The 15,071-nt window shown below is 38.0% G+C and overlaps 1 protein-coding gene across 1 annotated transcript in view; it reads right to left on the reverse strand.

The window, feature by feature from the left end:
* LOC102384121 (S phase cyclin A-associated protein in the endoplasmic reticulum) overlaps positions 1–15,071 on the reverse strand; it is a 140,854-nt gene that overhangs the window by 51,360 nt on the left and 74,423 nt on the right. Inside the window, exons 7-8 of the mRNA XM_025210842.1 lie at positions 9,619–9,735; positions 7,418–7,578 (exon numbers count right to left, since the gene is read on the reverse strand). Of these exons, the coding sequence (XP_025066627.1) occupies positions 7,418–7,578; positions 9,619–9,735 (278 nt within the window). The remainder of the gene's footprint in view (positions 1–7,417; positions 7,579–9,618; positions 9,736–15,071) is intronic.

Here is a 15,071-nt window from a genome sequence, read left to right on the forward strand (position 1 = left end):
TCTTTCAAAAGGTTCCTTGTAGAAAGAAATACTATGTAGAGCTTGGAGCTAATCCATTAACCAAGGAGATGGCCAACATAAACACTATCAGGTAATACAAATATTGATATAATAGAAGAAAATCATCAAAAAGAACATCCCAATATATGAATAAACTTTGAGCTCAATACAACTAAAGACTTAATTAAGGACTATATTTTACAATATACCTTTGGAATAAATGTTTTTGAATAACCAGTCAAATAAAATATAAAAGTGTTTGTAAGAAAGAATACTGGTCAGGATGGATAACAAATCATAAAATGAAACTGAAACCTCAGACTAAGCTTAGAATAGTATAGGATTTATGTTTATACAACATCATTTCCACGCAAGGTATCTCAAAGCTTTTTACAACAGGAAAGATGGCCATGTGGTTCAGATACAGGGGCTGGGAGCCAAAACACAGCCAGCATTTTCAAACTTGGGTGGTTTGATAACTTAAGTACACAATTACTAATTGCTTCTAGGAAAGCAATAGAGGATAGTTGTTAAAAAGTACTGGAAGCACCTAGGGAAGGTTACTGAACTGAATGACTTACCTGGTAAGGTGAACTATATATTATTCACTTTTGAGGATTTGCTTAGTGTTTGAATTACTGGATACACATTTATTCATTTCCTACCAAGCTGAATAGGAGACATATTGAGCTCCCACATGGATGGGAGCTGGAGAGAAAAGGAACTGGATGCAAAACAATAGTTCTATATTGTGTATTTATTTTCTCTCCTTCCTTCTCATATCTAACAGCCTGCATAGAAAACCAGATAAACCTGTAGAAATGTTGGAGTTATAATGAGCTGATATAAATCAGGAAGCATAATAGTGAAGTCTGTATACCTACATGACAGCTGAATATCTACCCCGATTTCTTGTTTCTAAATAGATTAAATGCATCTAGAATGCAAACAAATCTTAACAATATTCACAGGGTCATTGTTTTCAATAAATCAAAAAAATGTTGTCATTGATGGTAATGCAAGACATGTAGCAAGGATAAAACAAGTTGCATAAAGCTCATTAGCCTTCTATACGTGCTAAGTATCACATGCTGGTTAGATAAGCTAAGTTACCTCTTGTAGAAGATAAAATCTTGAGTTATCTTCTAAATCTTTTAATACATCAAGCAAAAAGCCTCAGGTAACCTCTATTATCCTCAGACCTACAGTAAATTTACTAAATAAATACAGGCAGCCCTTGACTTAGAACGTTTTGAGATACAATGTTTCGCACTTATGTTTATAAATTGACACCCTGTTTCAACTTTATGACGCCAGTTTCGACTTTACAATGCTTGATCCAATGCGACGCCACGCCACACCAGCAAACAAGTTTGCTGAATCACTCATCTCCCTGGAGAACATTTGTCCAAACTTCCTTGGACACCTTCTTTAAGAAAGCAGACTCCAGAAAGACTCCAGAAAAACCTGCAGCCAAAACTCCTGAGAAGACTGCAGCCAAAAACCCTCCAAAAAGTCCAACCAAGAGCCTTTAAAAAGTCCAACAAAGTCACCTCAAAGAAGTCCTTCCAAATCAATATGATTGCTATTTACAATATAAATACATTAATGTAGCTATATTACTCATCTATAATTGATTGAGTACAAAATTCTGGAGTATTTTTGGTGAAAATAGGGTATCGGGCCTTAGTTCAAGAACCAATCCCCCATTTATAACATTGTTTCTTATGAGAAAAGCAGTTTCAAGTTACAATGTTTCGACTTAACGGTTTTCAGGAACCAATTGGGTTGTAAGTCCAAGGACTGCCTGTAGATACCTTACTTGGACTGCTTAGCTGTTTCCTTGGTATCTTGATTGTTGAGAGAATTGTAGCTCACTTTTAGGTGCTCTAAAATTGTATTTGTTGTTCTAATATTATACTATATTGCATTATTATTTGAATAACACCACCACCGCCACCATCAAATTGCTATAATACTAGTATATTATATTTATTATTACCACTTTAAGGACCCCTCTAGTAAAAGCCAGGTTTAACTAAACTGTTATTTATTTATAAACAGTTTATAAACAGTTTATTTATTTATTAAAACATCCATTGACTGTCACAGGTTCACAATTTTTACTTGAGCATTACACCCAAAAACTTGAACAGAACAGAAATTTATCTACAGCATTTGATAGCACACTCGCAATTTGGTAAAGCTACCCAAATAAAACATAATTGTAAAGTTTACGTAAAGTGTAAATATTTCTGCAGAGTTCTCAAGTAATTTCCGATAGATGCAACACTGGAGGTTTTTTATGACCATCACTTGATATCTATTCATGTGCTCCAAAGTTTGTTTATTTTATCTTTTCCATTTCTAAATTTCTCATCAGTCATGTATTCCTGGTCATTTTCAGCTATGCTTACATTAACAAAAATTGTGCGGCACTAATACCTTTACTGACATCTGATCATACAGCTTTTGATTTTAAATACATTTACTACTCACCAGGGTGTCATCCCTGGTTCATAATAACTTCTTTCCAAGACTGGAATTCTTTTCATAGAGTTCACTAGCCAGTTCCACGTGCTAAGTATCACATGCTGGATTTGGTTACTTGCCCAGTTTAGTTAATGAATAATTCATTTGACTACTCTGATCATTCTCTAGTTGCATTTGAACTTCCCTGTCTCTCCTTGCTCTTGTATTACATGGAAGTGACAAGCCATCTGTTATGTTGGGGCCCTCATAGCCACGTGGGCTGCCTTCTTTCAAAGTTACTCCATCTGGAAGAATTGTCCAGCAGATTTATCAACAACACAAATGTACCCAAGTATTTGTAATACTCTAAGGAGTTCTGCCTCATGAGACTTATGCTCCCTTAAAAAAAATCTCTTTACCAGTGATATATTACCTATTACTTGGCCTTCCTCATTCATTACTAAACTTTCAGCTCCAAATAAGGTACCTTTCATTATTTTTTACTACATCTTCAGCAATATTATTGTAGGCACTGTGGTGGAACTATGGAGAACTACGATTACATGAAGCTGGAAGAAATTGATCTATACACCTGAACACAGAAGGAAATGAAACTATTTTTCCACAACTTCTGTCAGGTCTGAGATAGAAGTGTTGGACGGAAAACAGAAAAAAAAGAATGTGAAAGAAAATACAGTTAAAAAGTTGACAGTGATAACAACAGTTTCTCTACATGAGTTGTTTCAGGTGGGTACTGGCAGAACTGTTAAAGAACTGTTAAGAAATCTAAATGGTCTAAGTACTATTAACAACCACGTAAAAAAATAATAGAAATGAGGAGGAAAAGGAGAAGAGAAGCACTGTTTCCAATGGGGATTATGTGTCCTTAAAAAGCAATAAAATTCTTTTGAGAACTGAGAAGGGAACAAACTATTCCTTGATATCTTGGGGTGATATTTCTCAAGATATTCCCAGGGCTGGTCTATTGACTTTGTTGACATGTAACTGGGAACAAAGATCAAGATTGCAGGAACACAAGAACTGAACCAAAAGAAAACCTGACAAATATCACGTACTGTGAAAAAAGCACTGTCGATGAGAGCAGCAGAGGAAGAATATTTTGTCAACTGCAATTCATTCTGGCCTAGAGAGAAAATGCAGGAAGAACAAAAAGGAAAGGTACAGAGGAGATAGGAGAGGATAAGAAATACAAGAGGATTGATGGAATAAGATGCTTAGAGAAAGAAGATGTATATATCAAAGGAGAGACTGGGTAACAGATGCTTAGAACTGACACAAAGTGGTGAGAAAGATTAGAGGCCAAACAAAGTAAAAAAAACAACAAAGAGAGAACCAAAAAGTAACTGACAGAATGTATAACTAACCAAACTAAACATTTCAGAATCATATTAACAACATTCCTATGTTGATATTTTTCCATATCTAAACATTCAACAACAACAAAAAACAACTAAAAATTGTAGGAAAAAGACAGCATTGGCTAGTAATAGATCTACCTAAAAATACTTTCACCACAAGTTCATGTAGAAATAGAAATACGGGTGGAAGCATGAACTTGCACAGGCAGTGTATTCTCAGAGCTTCAGTGACAGTTGAGAAACCTTGTTTTCTCTTTCAATAATATATTTAAATTCCTCCCCCTTGGATACTAGTGCTCCATTAGTCACACAAAAGATTAAATGAGCAGTGACAACGGAGGAAACAGAGAACCATGCTATCCAAATAAGCACCTGACCAATTGGTTAAAAGGGAAAATAAACAGTAACAAACTTTTGTTTGTGCCATGTCCCATGAAGTTAGTCATTTATTTTTTAAAAATAAGTGTTTTTTTTTAATTCATTGAGAAGATCCCAAATCAGACTGCCCTCTTTTTTATGGAAAGACTATTTGGAAGACTGACTGGTGATAGCTGAAGATGTTTAAACATGAGCTATAACTTTCCCAGCTCTCAAAACAACAGGGTACGCACAATTTTCACAGTCCCATTTCCCAGAACAACACAGATTTAACTCTAGTGGAGCCAGGTAATGGAGGTTTCCTTAAAACACCCCAATACTATCTTCTTGGCTGGCAACATACGAATAACATGTCCAAGAGAAAGATGTCTATATCCCCACTATGCCTGGCTGCCCATGCAGCCTTTGGAGTCCACTGCCTGTCAGTGTAGTTTATGGCAATGCTGAAGGCCATATCTCCTGTTACATAATGGAAGAGATTCATTTCCTGGGTTAAGCCAGAAGAATGCAAAGTGACAGGCGCTGGCAAACCTCAACAGCAATTTTTTAAAGCTGTTACACAATAGCCAAGTGTCATACAACCATGTAATTGAAAACAAATATAGTGCTTATACAGTGTAGTTAATATAGTTGAATTCTAAAATTATCATGCTTAACAGGAAAAGAAAACAGTAATAAGTAATATACTTATGTACTTGACCTTTCAATTACGTCAATTACTGGTAATTAATTATAACATGACCATATAGTATTTAGACCATAATTGTGATGTAAGGTCAGGGTACCTGATGTCACTGTATTCAAAAGCTTAATTCCAGCAGAATTAAGCAGAACCTCTTTACCTATTCCATAAGAGACCAATGGTTCTCAAACTTTATTGGTTCAGGTATCTCCTTAAAAACTTGTGAATTGAAATGATGGAACATGAAACTCACATGACTAATATTGTACATGCATCACAGCCTGGGAAACTGTGTTCTAAATAAAAGGCTCAGGACACATAATTGCAAGACTGCCTTCTATCTGGAACAGAATGTCTGGTCACAAAGGAAAAAGGACTAAAAAATTTCCCAAGAAAACAGTAACTGATAAGAAAATGACAATGAGAGATCTACAATGGGACTACTAATTGCATAGATATAATCTAATTAGCCTTCCTAACCATTTTTATCAGAGATAGTAAAGTGTTGGTCATATTTATTCCCCAATGAAATCTGAAAGCACTGGTAAAACAAAGTGACTCCCTGTTTTATCTGGTGTAAGAAAAAGAACTATTTAGTGATCTTACTATTGAAAAACAGATTAACCCAGGAAGTCTCCCACTTATGAAGATCACTCCAATTAAATCTCAAACTAACAGCTTATGAAATTAATTCAGTCACCAATCAAAAATTTCCATCGTTGTTTGATAATACTTAATTAGAATCTAAAAAAAGAAACACTCTGTAGTATATTGTCCAATTTCTGTAAAGCATCACTGGTATGTAGAAGGCTATGACTTGTACTTAAAGAATTCATCAGTAGTATGGAGTATATAACGGCTGAATGTCCCTGGAGGTAGAAAAAGCTCTGCCTTCAAAAAAACCGGTATACCTAACCTGTCCTGAAATTCTCCAGGGGCCACAGACTCTGCCTGCTGTAGTACCACAGAAAACACTTGCTAGTGCAGAGTATTTCTTGTCCTCAAGCAGTTGTACCTCAGTACCCCCTTTTTAGACTATCTAAATCGCAAAAAACAAAAATGAAATTTCTTTCAGAATACATAAAAATGCCTGAAGGTTATTTAAATAAAAAGGCCTGCTGAGAAGCAGAGCGAGACCAAAGACAAACGTTCCATTTAGGTTTGTGTGGGGTTTTTTTAAACTTAAATGTTGCTTAAGGATGTAGCATTATAAAACAGGGTAGAATAAGATTTGATTTTTTTTTTTTAATTTATTTTTTACTATATTTCTACTTTTGACTGTTTTTTCTAAACAAAGTGTATTGTTACAAAACTGAATTAATTTAAATTGTAAGACATTCAGGGCACGAAACATGTTATATTCTCCATTCATAAAACACTATGTACATTTACAACTTTATCTACTGCACATGATTTTTACTACTAGTGATTGTTTTAAAGTATAATTCATTAAATGCATCTGAACCAAGAGTTCTAGAGTTTTGCCTTCCTTAAGTGTATCTTTATTTTATCTTTATCTTATAATAGTCTTCCTTTAAAATATTAAATTAGAAACACTTAAAATTTTAAATTAATTTTTATTGGACTATTTCTATTAGTTCCATGCTGCATTTGCATGAAGGAAACTAGGTCAATAGATGATGAAAAGGTAAATAGGGAAAACAATCTCTGGAGAAAATCCCAAGTTTCCAGTATATGCTGGCAGACAAAGAGAGGGAGGCAAAACATAAGTTCATAACCCAAAGGTAAAGGGCTTTTTAATATTTCCAACGAAACAATCGTAAAGGTTGTGAATTTAAAGAGTCTCCTTGGAGGAACCTTAAACAAAAGGAAAGAAGCTACAATTTAGCGTGGAAACTCTTGTACTTAGAGAAAGAACAAGCCATCCATTATCACTTTCTTAGAACAGTTCTAATGCTCCAGGTCTCAATGGACACATCAAACTATCATTAAGCTCTTTTGGAAAATATCAGACAAATATTATTCTTGTGGGACCATTTGTACCTTTTCAAACCTGAGAATCATAGCACTTTTTTGGTTTTTAGTTGTCATCCCAGATGCCCATGAAGTCTAAAACTCCATGGGCTTCCTTTCTAAAGAAAGGAAAATAATATTCTCCCACTCTTTCAGATCTATTGTCAGTTAGGACGATAGCGCAGCTGAATGATATTTTAAGACTGCTTCTTTTTCCTTTTTTGTGCATATTTTAACTCCTGCAACAGGAGTAAATATGGGACAACATATTACTGAAGACACTTTTAAAATGGGCCAAATGCCCCAACCTTGCCTATAAAATTGAAAACGCAATTCTGGAATAACCCAATACTTGGTAGCTGGTTAAATTTTGCTGTTATTTCATGTAAAGTTAAACTGGCGTGCTGCATAACAAAAGTTTTGACAAATAAATTTACTTTTGTTATGACATAAACCTTGGCATTCTGAACTAAGTTTCAATAGCTGAGCCATAAAAAATATTTTAAATGACAACTTACTTAAAGACACTTACCATTTCTCCTTGATGACTTCTGCCCTGGTGTTGGCATATAAGGCTGTGTACTTGCTAGTTCTGGAGTAACAGATTTAGCTCCATGGCTGGCTTTCACCTTATCTGCCCAACTTACACCTGAGGGAGCCAAACGGGTAGCAGCAATTGTCACAGATGGGTTTCTAAGTTAAAAAAGACAAAAGAAGAAGGAAAGAAGTTTCTAATCAAATAATGTTTTTTTTGGAGATTTTCTTATTTAACTTTCCTTTTTGTGTCCAGGCTTTTACTAACTCAGACTAATGAGCAGCTCCAAAAAATGAACCTACTGGGAACCAACAGAAAGCTCATACTCTGGCACTTTTCCTTTTCAGGCAGCCTATTATGTCCCTCTCTTCCTACCACTTCAGTTTCCAGAGTTAGTTACTACGGCAGCAAGCCATTTAACTTGAGGGTGGCATGTGGGAAGCAAAGGACAAATCCTCCATAAAACTTTGGCTGACTTGAAGGTAGGTGACTGTATTAATAGAAACAGGCACCCAGAAACAAGCAAACAAATTTAAAAAATATTTTGGGGACAGTCCTACCTTGTCACTAAACCATTCCCAACCATACACAATTTTTGGAGGCCCAAAGTGAGATTCTTTATACTCAAAATAGCAGTGAAATATTAATGTCCCAAACTACAAACTAAAAGGAAGCTAAAGGAGAAGGAATATTTTGAGTATTTCAGTGGTGAAAGAGCATGGTGTCCATAAAAAGCATAATCTAAAGCATTAATCTCAGGTTTGTTAAAACAAAAAAGTGCACAAGGAGCACCAGTTAGCCAACTGCACAACTCTCCAAAAGAGGTTTCTGCCAAAAGAGGTTTCTGCCCAAGATGTCCATAGAATGGGCACTGAGCTTAACCAAGGACAGGATGTTTGTCAAACAGCAGGCTTCCACTACATAGCTACACTACACATATCCATCATAATCTCTGGGTTTTAACTATACCTCTAGCTAAATAAATCCATGATCCATGCTACTTTGTAGGTTACTATCGACACACACGTTTGAAAACCAATGAACCTCACAATCCCACATTATTTGCCAAGGAGGATGCTACAATAATATTCCATACTAAGCCTATCAAGTGAGGGCTTCCAGTTAGGTTCCAATCTTACACCGAGGATGGCATGGGTGCAGTGTGCACCAGGGAGCTCTCAATAAAGAATGAGGGCCTAAATTACCACACCACTGATTAAATAACTGCAAATGCCTTTAAAAAAAGAATAAACCGAGAGCACTGAAGAGTTTTCTTATGATTAGATTGGCCCTGTGAAAATTACTTGGTATTTCTGAGAAACATTTAAATTGAGCCTATTTATTTTTAATACTATATATCCTTGGTTAATAAACCAATTTCTGTGCAATTACAGATCATTACTTAGAAATATTTGATCCAATATATAAACTTAAGGCAACTGAACATTGGAACTACAGTGGCCATTTATCCTTGTAACAGATCTCCTATTTCTTGTTGAGAAAACCATCCTATTGGGGACAGAACTTAAACACACTTGACTTAACTTAAAACAGGCCTTTAAAAAGAAAGGTATTCAAAGTATATACATAAAGTGCTTTCCTGAACAGGGGTTTTACTAAGAGCACTGCTGCCCTGAAACAACGTTAAATAATTTAAATGCATGTTTTATTATGTGTCTCCTGCCACATATTGAATTCTGGCAGTTAGCTGAATAAGAGATTCAGTATTGTAATATTAAGTATTTTCTTTCAGACTAATATACATTTTGCTATTCATCAAACTCATAATAATCTCATTTTACATTCATTGTTAGGGATCAATATTTACTTCCTGCACACTCAGCTGGCCACACACAGGTGCATACACAGGCACTTTTAAAATGTCAATTACATATATTTTGACCTTTGTTTTGTAAAAGAAAATGCCTATTAAACAGTTAACATTAAACTGTATTGATTTTTCTATCTTCTGGTCACTGAAACACCAAGGAATAAAAAGTCTAACTAAATCCAAACCAAAAAATATAAAAAAGGTAGGTTTTTTAAAGCTTGTGTGTGTGAGGTACTCTCTCTCTCATTTTCACACACCAATTTTTGGGTTCAAATATGGCTTAGAAAACAAATAAAAATACATTAGCTACAACATGAAATTAAATTAATTAGCTTTTCATCAGAACCCTTACTACTTGGTCTCATACCCAAAATTTAAACTTCTCCGAGCATTTGATGTTACATTGATTCTGTCTGTTGATGGACTTGGGATTACATGGCGTCCCGGAGACATCTTCTTAACTTCCCAAGCCAAAGAAGTAGGTCTGCAAATTCAGGAGATAATGAAATACAAATTAATTCTAAGCAGTCTTGACAACATTTTCAATGGATGCTGCTTCCGGGGCATTGGACTAGATGATCTCCCAAGGTCCCCACCAGCCCTACTTTTCTATGTTCACCTTGAATAGTATTAGTGAACATTGTAAAACATTATTAAAATTCAGCATTTTGTTTTTATCAAAATCTTATCTGAGGTTTCTAAATTACATCTCAAACCATATTAGCCAGAACCATTTCAAAATAAATACTTTCACTGTTTTAAAATTCAAATATAAAACCTAACATGGCATGGAGAGGCACAAAGGAAAGATTTGAGTAGGATGGAAAAAGGGTCCTGAGATACACAACTTCACAGTTCCAGAGATACTACTACTGCCCATGAAACTTATGAAGTATCAGAGCTCACGTATCTAGAGAAGCATCTGAAATGTCTGCACCCAGAGGTATAACTAGATGGCTCTTAACACAGGTGTTAAAATGGCTGCTGCCAGTTTATACTGCACTAATGGAAGCAGCAATATGACATTTCTATTTTAAGTAGCCTTTTGCGAACACATCTGAGGGCTGGAATATATGTGTCAACTGCTGAGAAATGCAAAAAGGGAGCCATCAAGAGAGGAACTAATAAGGTGTAATAGGATGGTTTGGCTTTTTAAGAGGGAGCAGACAAGACTCTTGTAGAAGCCCAGCTGTGGACAGATAGCTAATGAGGGAGTATCTCACTCACAGTTAAAAGTCCAGAGGAGAAAGCAGAGCAGACAAGCTGGGAGAAGAAGCAGTTTGTGGGCAAAAGGCAGACTAAAATCCAGATAAACTTGCTGTCAGGAAGGGGCTATGCTATGGTACTGAGTCAGAGCTAAGGGGCCCAGAGAAAGGCTAAACGTTTTGTTTGCTGATTTATTTCTTAGCTTGATGCAAAGCCTACATTTGTGTTTAAAGAATTAGGTGAGGCAATCCCAAGGTGGCAAAGCAGCAGGCTCACTAACCTATTTAGAGGCAAGGAAAAACATGGATATGATCTCAGTGTTCTAGTCCAGCGGTTCCCAATCTGTGGTACACGTACCACCACTGGTACGCAGAAAACCCGTCAGTGATACACATTAACAGATTTATTATAATTACTTTATATGACAAAAATTTGCTGGTGGTACTTAAGGTTGTATCGTTTTAAACTGGTGGTGTGCAATCTGTCAGACTTTGGGAACCGCTGCTCCAGTCTAATTCATTTTCAAGATAGCTGTTTGGCTAGCTAGATTCTAGGTTCCTTCCTCTCAGAAAAATATCTGGATGACTAGCCAATTGCCCATCAAGAATGACAGGGGGCAAGGACAGAGGCCCGTGTCCAGCCCCCGCTTTCCCCATGCACTTTGGGTCTGGCCCTGCTCCACCATTCCCCACAAGTCTGGGCCTGTTCCCCCACCCCCCTCTGGGTCCAGGCCCATTCCCCCCCACCCCCACGCTCCGGGTCTGGGCCTGTTCACCCATCTACCTGCCTCCCCTCCCTCCCAGCTGTTGGCAGGGCCTGGCAGCAGCAGGGCACCATCACTGTGTCCCCCCTCCCCCTCCTTGCCAGCTCTTGACAGGGCCCCATGGCAGCAGCACACTCCCCAGTGTCACAGTGGGCGGGGCACCACCACTATGGCCCCCCCCTTTCCCTGCCGGCTTTTGTCGGTGCCCAGCAGCTCCGCGTTCCCCCGCATCCGGCCCCACCCCTGCTTCTTGTCCAGTCGAGGGATGGGGGGGGAACAACCCTGCTTCCCCCTCCCCCTGCTCTGCCACACCGTCTTCTGTCTGAACGCTCTTGGAGCACTCCGATTGGTTGTTTCACACAGCCAATCAGAGTATGAATAAAGCATTATAGAATCATAGGGCTGGAAGGGACCTTGAAGGATCTTCAGGTCCAGCCCCCTGCACGAGCAGGAAAGACATCTGGGGTCAGGTGACTGCAGCCAGGTGATCGTCCAGTCTTCTCTTGAAGACCTCTAGGGTAAATTATTGCACCACCTCTGGGGGGAGCTTGTTCCATAGTCTGGACACCCTAGTTGTGAAGAAGTTTTTCCTAATGTTCAGGCTGAAACTGTCTTTCAGGAGTTTGTGGCTGTTGTTTCTAGTTTTCCCCCAGGGCACCCTGGTGAACAGCTGCTCACCGAGCCCATGATGTATGCCTCTGATATAGTGGTAAGCTGCAATCAGGGCCCCTCTCAGCCTTCTTTTATTTAGGCTGAAGCGTCCAAGATCCCTCAGCCTTTCCTCACATGGCCTGTTGTGCAAGTCTCTGATCATACAGGTGGCCTGTCTCTGGACCCTCTCAAGCTTTAACACATCCTTGTTGAAGTGTGGTACCCAGAACTGGACACAATACTCCAGCTGCAGCCGCACCAATGTTGAGTAAAGTGAGAGAATCACTTCTTTGGTTTTACTGGAGATGCATCGATTGATGCATGCCAGGGTTTTATTGGCCTTAGTGGTTACTGTGTTGCATCGCTGGCTCATATTCATGCTGAGGTCTATTGTTACCCCCAAATCCCTTTCATTTGTAGTGCTGGTCAGGTTAGTGTTGCCTAGCCTGTAGGTGTGCTGGGGGTTCTTCCTTTCCAGATGCAGCACTTTGCATTTCTGAACGTTGAACCTCATCTGGTTCTGTTCTGCCCAACATGCCTACCTCTGCTTGTATCTTCAGCCTATCTGCAGGTGTGTCTGCAAACTTGGCCAATGGGCTTTTCACCCCCTCATCAAGGTTGTTGATGAAAATGTTGAACAGCACTGGGCCAAGTACCAACCCCTGGGGTATGCCGCTGCCCACATCTCGCCAGGACAACACCAATCCATTCATCTGGACTCTCTGCGTCCTACCCTGCAACCAGTTTCACACCCACTTGACGGCCCTGCAGTCGAGCCCAATATCTTCCAGTTTTCTGACCAGTACCTTGTGGGATGTTATAGACAGACAGAAAGACAGACAGACTAAGGGTTTTATAATATTAGATTTTAATAGTATCAGGGCACTTCTACACTGCTGAGGAGAACAGGATTATGATGAAATGTTGAAGGGAGAAAGATATTGCTTTGTTTGTGAAAGTGTGAACTCCAGGAAATAAAGACCAATTGAGCCGGTCTTTTTTTTGTACGTATTAGGTAAAAATCTTCAAACTGCCCAAATAACTTCATGGTTTAAATCCCATTATGAGAAGTGACAGACTCCTGAGGATGCTAAGTCTCAACAGGAGTCAACAAAACTCAAACTTCTGAATTTTTTTCCCCAGTATCTCATTTGTCTTAAAAACAAATGTGAGATATTTGAATATGCACAGGAGAATATAAAGTTACTTTTTGTTATCTCTGTTAATGGCAACAAATGCATAACTTTACTTTATGTTCATAATATATTCCAACCTTGTCAGCTTGGCAGCACTTTTTTCCTCCCCACACTCGTGGCTGGAAAAATTTATTTCTGAATGCCCTTGGACAAACACAACAACAAATGCTATAAGCTGTCAAAAAGCAGATTCTAAATCTTGGCTTAAAAAACAGGTACAATGTATGGAGGGCAACGGGGAAGTGGAAGGGAGCAAGAGGAGAGGGAGGAACTTTCCCACTTTTTGGTTCTTTATGCAGAAGGCTAGAAATATTTTGGGTTTTTTAAGTGTGCATTTGGAGGAGAATATTTTTAATATTTTAAATAAAAGAATACCACAAACTTCAAGCTATTGAAAGATGAGCAACTGCAAGGAAAAAGAAAGGGATATTTTTAGGCAGAAGGCATAAAACTCTTTAGTTATTGTTTTGTTTGTCAAGTTATTTAAACTCCAATAAGTAATAAATAATTTTGGAGAAAGTATATGTTTTCAATATTTATGTTCTTTCAATTAAGATATACCAACTTATAATATATGTGCTTTAAGACCTCATCCCAAAAGCTCTATTAATAAAGTGGTTAGCATTACATTCCTGATATTTTTAAGGCCAGAAATCAAGCAAAATTAATCTGCAACCACCATTTTTTTAATAAGCTCCTTTATGCAGTGTAAAAAGTAAAGCAAAGCAAAAGGTCATTTTATTTAAAAAGCTGTTGTTGGTCGCTTAAAATTTTTTAAGGAAGGTAAAACTTTATGGCCATGAATACCTTCTATGACCTACAATTAAAGGTACAGAAAAATACAATGAATGTGCAACAGGAAATTCTAAACAGAGTACAAAAATATGTTCAATAGTCCTGCTCTGAACACTGCCACAAGTTTGCACTGCTCAGATATTCCTTTTGGTGAATACCATGTGTCGAATGTATGAACTACTTAACAAACACTTAGAACTGAACTCAAATTATTCATCACTGCCTATTTATTTTATTGCAGCAGTAATATCTAAAAGTCTACTAGCAATGACTCATTTACTGATCAATTTGTGCATTTATGAAAATAAAATTAGCAGCTTAGACAAAGTATCATTATTAATTAGATTTATATTCTCAATCAGGATGTCACAGAACCCTGGTGTACACCATGAAATCCTCTGAGGGGTGCCATTGGGTGCCAAACAATGTGTCTGTTAGGTTTAGATAAACCTGTAGATTTCAAATAGAAATCCATAGCTGTGGTCTGTAAGTTCTTTGCAACAGAAAAACTGCTCTATTATTTTTCAGTAGTCAAAAAGTGTGTATGTGCATCAGGATGTGGAAGAATGCCTGTTTACCAGAGCATCCCAAGGAATGATAAGGTCCAACGGTCACAAACTCCTCCAAGACCATTTTAGGCTGGACATAAAGAAAAACTTCTTTACTGTTCGAGCCCCCAAGGCCTGCAATAGATTCACCCCAGAGAGAGTGCAAGCACCTATTCTGGACACTTTTGAGAAACAAGTAAATGCTTATCTTGCTGGAATCCTTTGACCATAGCTGACTTCCTGCTCCTTGGGCAGGGGGCTGGACCCAAAGATCTTACAAGGTCCCTTCTGTCCCTAATGTCTATGAAATCTATGAAACCTATGAAAAGAGTTAAAACTAAGAGCTGGCATTTTCTGAGGAGTGCCTTGAGTCTATCCAGGGTTATCTCAAGTCTAATAAGGTTGAGAACTACTGTATTAAACAAAAACAATTTCAATACATTGGAAGCTACTTTGATGGCTGTGACAAAGGAAGCTAAACGAGCTGGATTGCAGCCTGCAGTTCTGGTGGGGAGTACTTTGGGGAGCTCAGTGTGGGCAGGCTTTAATATAAATAATACTGTAGGAGATAGTTTCATAGTAGCTAGGGTCAGGAGGGACCTGAACAGATCATCTAGCCTGACCCCCTGCCACAGGCAGGGATGAAAACTGGGGTCACAAA

The sequence above is a fragment of the Alligator sinensis genome, unplaced genomic scaffold, assembly GCF_000455745.1.
Source record: "Alligator sinensis unplaced genomic scaffold, ASM45574v1 scaffold319_1, whole genome shotgun sequence".
Classification (NCBI taxonomy): domain Eukaryota; kingdom Metazoa; phylum Chordata; order Crocodylia; family Alligatoridae; genus Alligator; species Alligator sinensis.